This window comes from Pteronotus mesoamericanus, unplaced genomic scaffold, assembly GCF_021234165.1.
Source record: "Pteronotus mesoamericanus isolate MK-2021 breed Mesoamerican mustached bat unplaced genomic scaffold, CSHL_Meso_final scaffold_167, whole genome shotgun sequence".
NCBI lineage: Eukaryota > Metazoa > Chordata > Mammalia > Chiroptera > Mormoopidae > Pteronotus > Pteronotus mesoamericanus.
In genome coordinates, this window is record NW_026555308.1 from 27,673,865 (window position 1) to 27,681,076 (window position 7,212).

The following is a 7,212-nucleotide window of genomic DNA, read 5'->3' on the forward strand; positions in this document are numbered from 1 at the left end:
ATAGATGCAGAAAAAGCATTTTGCAAAATCCATCACCCATCCATGATAATAACTCTCAGCAAAGTAGGAATTGAGGGGAGCTTCCACAATGTTATAAAAAAAATACTTACATAACATCGAGGGAAAAGAAAGAGAAGTAAGAGAAGTGAATGGTATCATAAAAAGTTTCTAAAGGTCAACAGTGCTACATGCTGCATGAAGTCAAGTGAGGTAATAAATCTACCCACTGGATTTGAAAATGAAGAGATCATTTGCATTTTAACAAGAATGGTCCTAATGAAGAGGTGAGGTCAGAAATTATTTAAGAGGGACAAGGAATCAAAGAGAAGTTAAAAAGTTAATGAAGTTTTTTTTTCAAGACTATTAGTTGTTAAGCGAGGAATAAATGAATTATAAGAGGGTCTTGCGGATGCCGCCAACGCCTCGGTTCTTCCCGCGCCCAGCCATGGTCAACCCCACCGTGTTCTTCAACATCGCTGCCGACGGCGAGCCCTTGGGCCGCATCTCCTTCGAGTTGTTTGCAGACAAAGTTCCAAAGACAGCAGAAAACTTTCGTGCTCTGAGCACTGGGGAGAAAGGACTTGGTTATAAATGTTCCTGCTTTCACAGAATTATTCCGGGATTTATGTGCCAGGGTGGAGACTTAACATACCGCAACGGCACAGGCGGCAAGTCCATCTGCGGGGAGAAATTTGATGATGAGAATTTCATCCTGAAGCACACAGGTCCTGGCACCTTGTCCATGGCAAATGCTGGACCCAACACAAACGGTTCCCAGTTTTTCATCTGCACTGCCAAGACTGAGTGGCTGGACGGCAAGCATGTGCTCTTCGGCCAGGTGACAGACGGCATGGACGTTGTGACAGCCATGGAGCGCTTTGGATCCAGGAATGGCAAGACCAGCAAGAAGATCACCATCACTGACTGTGGACAACTCTAATACATTCGGCTTGTGTTTCATCTTAACCACCAGACCATTCCTTCTATAGCTCAGGAGAGCACTCCTTCACCCCCACCTGCTTGGAATGTTCTATAATCTTCATGCTCTCGCCACAGTTCATTGGGTTCCGTGTTTTCCTTACCCGTTCCAAGTCTAGCTGGATTGCAGAGTCAAGTTTATGATTATGAAATAAAAACTAAACAGTTGTCTGTCAAAAAATATAAATGAATTATCAGAGAATGTAAGCAGAATCTTAGGAAGGATTTTTTTTTAAGAGGGAAGACTGTGTCTGTCAAGATAGGTTAAGTTGTACTGCAGTAATTAAACACACAGACTCTGAGGCTCTATTTCTCTTGTATGTTAAAAAGAATCTACTAAAAACCTAAAGTTAACATCATACTCAGTGATAAAAAAAACTGTTTCCCCACTGAGATCAGCAACATAGCAAGAATTTCCCATTACCACTTTTATTCAACATTATACTGGAAATCTTAACTATGTAATAAGAAAGAAAATAACAGAAAACAGATGAAGAAGAAATAAACTTGTTTTTTGTTCACTCATAGATGACATGACTATCTGTATAGAAAAAATCAACAACAACAACAAAAATCCTGGAATGAATTGATTATAATAAGGTTACAGGGTACAAGGTTAATATATAGAAGCCAATCACTTTCCTATACACCAGAAATGAACTATTGGAATTTAAAATTAAAGGCACAATACTATTTTTATTAGCACCCAAAAAATGACTTAAATAAAACAAATTTGTGCAAAATCTATATGAGAAAAATTACAAACCTTTGATGAAAAAAATCAAAATATATGTAAATAAATATACAACTATTCCATATTTATAAATAGGAAGACTCAATATTTGTTCCAATGTCAGGTCTTCTCAACATGATCTACAGTGTCAACACAAATTCAGTCAACATCCCAGCATGTTATTTTTTGGATATAAACAAACTTATTCTCAATTTTATATAGAAAGGCAAAAACCCAGTTAAACAATACTAAATAACACAATACTGTAGAGGAAGAACAAACTTCGAATACTGACACCGTCTGACTTACAGGTTGGCTGTAAACTACAATAATTAGGATGGTATGGTAATGAAAAGAGAATAAGCAACTGGATCAGTAGAATAGAATAGAATGCCCAGAAACTGACACATAAATACAGTCCAATTTTTAACAAAAGAGAAAGGCAATTCCATGGAGAAAGGATTGTCTTCAATAAATGGTTGTGGAACAAATGTACGTATCCATGGGGAAAAACGTGTAGACACTGACTTTACACCTTTCACAAAAATTAACTCAAAGCGGACCATTGATCAAAATGTAAATGGAAAACCACAAAAGTTTTAGGACATGACATAGGAGAAAATGGATGTAATCTTGGGTTCAGTGATGGCTTTTTAGATATAACAACATAAGTGTGATCTATGAAAGAAATCATTAGAAATTAGACATCATTAAATTTTAAAAAACTGCTCTGTGAGACACTGTTTAGAAAATGAAAACATATTTTACATTGTTAATTTATACAACCAATGACATACTTGATATAAGAGAGTATGTCCTCACTTTCATCTTATAAAAATGTGTATATTTGTTTTATATTTGAAAAAATAAGGAAATAATATAAAAATATACATGAGAAAGGGAGCTTTGCAGTGAGATGTGAGAGGCTACTCATTTTGTTTTAGAACATTTTGTATTCTTTGGTTGTTAATATGAATGAATTATTTCTGTAAATCCAGTGGCAAAACTTGTGCATGTGTACATATATTCATATATATATATATTTAATTTTGAACATACCAAATTTTTGCCCATAGTTAGTACATGGTTTGTAAATTTGCAGTTATAAAATAATTTTTAATATTATGATTTTCAACTGCAAGCAGTTGAGCATGAAAGAATAATTCAGTAGGGGTCTAAGCACCTCATGAAGTCCAGGTGAAGAAATGTGGGTTGCTCAGAGGAATGGTAAGTGGCCTAGAGTAGGACAAAAAGAATGACTAGTGACACTAGCCATTGTAGAACAGGGCAGGACCGTGGACATCCGCCAGTTTGCTGGCTAATCACAATGAAGCCCAGAAAGGATAAAGTGCATCAGATGAGAGGGAAACTCTTAGCTCAACTTCAGGATGAAGGGAAAAGGGCTGTGGGAGGTGTAGATAATTTGGAATTAATTCAGTTTAAATCCAGAATTAAACATGTAAATCAGGAGGCATTTGGGAAAAGTATGTGCATGCACGCACGCACACACACACAAACACATGTATGCTCAGCATGACAGAGGGAGCAAGAAAGAGAGGACAGAAGCAGAGAAACAGAAAAAGTGAGAAAGACAGGGAGTCACTGGCTGATGGCAAAAAGTAACTTTTGCGTGGGCATTTAGTTAAGTGACCAGTGGACAATAGCAACTTAGAGTCATTTATTGCAAATACAGATTTAAGAGTTTGGTGTTTCTAGTTTGAAATTAATTTAATTTTACTCTTTTGCAGTTTCTGCATGATTTTATTCCAAAGGATTATGTCAGTTTTATTTGGTAAATAAATAAATAAATAACTGTGTTTTCAAAGGAATTAATGTTATGTGAAAAGTCCAGGTGACCTGAAAACTGTCATTGATTTTAAGTTCATTAAATTTTGATGTTTATATTTTAGCGTAAAAGCAGTCTGTTAATAATATACAAGAAGATAATTTCACAAATCCCTTTTCTTTGTGTGTATCAAAACACCAATAGTATTTTTAAGTGTTTTCTGATCATTGGGTATTATACACACACACTCATATAATGAAAAAGAAAAGTATTTGTTATATAAATGATGGGATAAACTCAAAGGGAAATGATGAAAATACATTGAAAAACATGTTCTAAGCTATGTTTGCTTTGAAGTTGATGCAGATTGATATTTCAAATTGTGACTAGAGAAAACAGGAAATAATTGCATTCAGCGTTTTACAAGCGTGCGTGCGGGTGTTCAATGGAATGACCGTCTGGGCTGTGCGCTAGCATGGGTCCCTTTGCATGGATCCTTCTTTCCCTTTTAATGGCATCTGCCAGTGGCAATTTCAAATCTATTGTCTACAGGCCAAGTGCAGAGAAAGATCCTACTGTGGCACAATGACCTTTTTTATTTCTATTATTACATTTCCATTAGTCTTTTTATTTTGTCTAATGTGAGAAATTTATGTCAACTGGCATTATCTTTAACTAACATGACTTTGCTAGAATTTTCCTAACAGTTTAACAATTTGCCAGCTGTTGATTTTCATTAAAAAAAAAAGAAAGGTTATATCTATTATTCAGCTGACTGTGGTTCAGGGGTAAAAAAAAAAAAAATGCAATGGAAATTGCAAATTCCCAGTGTCCGCATCCACAGTTTCATTTTCTGTGTTTCAGTTATCTATATGGTCAACTGTTGTCTGGAAATATTGAATGGCAAATTTGAGAAATAAACAATTCCTAAGTTTTAAATGTCACACCATTCTGAGCAGTGTGATGAAATCTCATGCTGTCCTATTCCATTTCACAAGGGACATGAACCATCCCTTTGCCAGCACATCCATACTTTATAAGCTACCACTGGTTTAGTCACTTAGTAGCCCTCAGGCTTATCAGATTGACTATGTTTGTGTTCATGTAACCCTTATTTTACTTAATAATGGTCCCAAAGCACAAGAATAGTGATGCTGGCAATTTGGTTATGCTAAGAGAAGTGATAAAGTGCTTCCTTTGAGTGTTAAGGTAGTATGTATGCATAGGAAAAACTATAGTATGTATGGGGTTCAGTACTATCTATGGTGTCAGGCATCCACTGGGGGTCTTGGATCATATCCCTTGTTGATAAGGGGGAGCTACTGTAGCTTAAATCTTGCCTGTGCTTTCAGGGACCTAATATAGGATGAAATAAAGTGAAACTGGAGAATACAAAAGTGGTACCTTTGGGTATTTCCTGAAGTTATTTAACAATCATTTTCTTTTTGGAATGCTTCATATTTTATTACTCAAAATCAATTTCTTTCATGCTAGAAATGAATTCCTGCAGACTTGTCTTTCATAAATATACATGCACAGAAGCATATGTACATGCATACATATCCTCATCCCCTACCCCAGAAGCTCTCCTTCTGTTCTTGTTCGCTGCTGACCCCAAATGCTTACACCTCCCAAGAACAGGATTAGAAGCAATTCGGTTATCACGGTGATTGGTGGTAACTAATTGCTGTGCTAAATAATCTATTAACTCAGACAACAACTACCCTATATTGGCTAATTCTCATGAAGTCACACAATTATAATGCCCCAAATTCTACAAATTTCAATTACTTGGAGGTAAAATGTTACTATCCATGAAGTTATTTATTTATCTTTACTCAAAGACTTTTTTTTTCATTGTGTTTAGAAAGAAAGGGAGAGAGAGAAACATGGACATGAAAGAGAAACATCGATTGGTTGCTTTCCATATGTGCCAGGACTGGGGATCAAACCTGCAACCTAGCTATGTGCCATCACTGGGAATTGAACCCTCAACCTCGAAGTTATTGGATAATATTTCAACCAATTGAGCTGCATCAGCCAGGGCTATCTATGAAATTATTTAAATATGTGCTTTGGGATTGGAGGAGACATAGCAAAATGTCTATTTTGAATAGAGAGATACTTTCCATTAGTTTGAAATTTTTATGACTGACACATAAAGATTGTATTCTAATCACTAGACAGATGCTAAATGTTCACATAAAGACAGTGAGTATCTGTTCTGAGAAACAATATGGCCTATCTGTATTCATATGTGAAAAACCAAGATGAAATACTCATAAAATACTAAGAATTTATGTTCATATAAGAATATATCAGATATAAATGCAAGGTTCAACAGCTCTTTAAGAGCAGAGGGATAGAGGTTCAACAGATGGGGAAAAAGATTATACATTTTTTATCAAGTTATAAATACAATCTTGTTTAGAGATTATTAAATCAGATAAGCAGTACTTCATTGATGTCTATAAGAACCAGAATTTTATTATCATTGAGTCAAGAAGGAAGAGATAGTAAATTTAGAGAATTTTCAAAAGGAAAGTTAGATTTTTGATATTCTAGAAGTTTATCTATTCACAAAGAGGTTTAGTTTTTGTTTTTGTTTTTTTTTCACCTTCTCACCTTGCACTCTCCATTTCAGCTCTGCTGATCCAATGGTTGTCTTTATTATTCCAAGAATTTAAATAGACTATAGTAATAAAAGAATGAGAAGGATGTGTGCCTGGTACAACAATTTCTTCACTTTAAGAACTTGCTTCTGGTTCCTTGCTGCCCATACCTCTAACTCTTGTCTTTGTCCAGGCCATAGGCTTTCTGCTATTTCAGGGTCCTCTTTTCTGATTTGGTTTTTGATGCCAGGTTACATTTGTAGGCTTTCTGTGTGCCTCCTGGGTTTGATTTACTTCCTGACTCTTTCTCTCAGCCTCACCTGCTCTTGGCATTCTTTTTGTCTACATGATCTTAAATGATATATTTTTAAAAGTAAAAATATTAGAATAAAAATTAATTGGAGGCAGGGGCTGTCTTGTTCTTAGGCAGAGCCCTAAAGGGCTGAGCTTATGCTTAGGGGCTGAGCAATGGCCCGCAAGCATACTTAATGTCTTAATTCCTGCAACATGTGAATATGTTCCCTTATATGGCAAAGGGACTTTATAGATATGGTTAGTAAGTATCTTTGTAATGAGAGAAACTCCCAGAAACTCGGTTCTTCTTGCCAACGCAGTAAAGAATTACAGGCCAGCGAGCCTACTAGCATGCAAGCAATGTTTATTAATGTTAAGTTCTAATAGGAAAGTAAAGCATACTAGCATGCAAGCAATGTTTATTAATGTTAAGTTCTAATAGGAAAGTAAAGCATACTAGCATGCAAGCAATGTTTATTAATGTTAAGTTCTAATAGGAAAGTAAACCAAGGGTGGCTAGAAGCAGGGTGGCCAGGGATCCGCCATCTAGCAAGAGAGCCACAAGGTCGAGAGTAGAGAATCCTTTGTTCTGAGGGCTTACATAGCTGGTAGGATGGAGGGGAAGGAGTTACATTTTGATTGGTGGGTAAGGTGGTGCCATCTTTCCAGGGGACACATGACTACCTAAACTTAGGTATGGATGGGGGTCTGTAAGCCTGAATCCATATCTTGCTCCAGACTTTATTTGTTCATTTTGCATATGTGATGGGAGGTAGGCAGTTAACCAAAATTATTTTGGGGCCTTTCTT

The 7,212-nt window shown here is 36.1% G+C and overlaps 1 protein-coding gene across 1 annotated transcript; it reads left to right on the forward strand.

The window, feature by feature from the left end:
- The first annotated feature begins 414 nt into the window (after positions 1 to 414).
- LOC129083479 (peptidyl-prolyl cis-trans isomerase A-like) lies at positions 415 to 951 on the forward strand. Its single transcript, XM_054589322.1, has one exon. It carries the CDS (start codon positions 446 to 448, stop codon positions 938 to 940), a length of 495 nt encoding a protein of 164 aa, XP_054445297.1. The 5' UTR covers positions 415 to 445; the 3' UTR covers positions 941 to 951.
- The last annotated feature ends 6,261 nt before the right edge of the window (positions 952 to 7,212 follow it).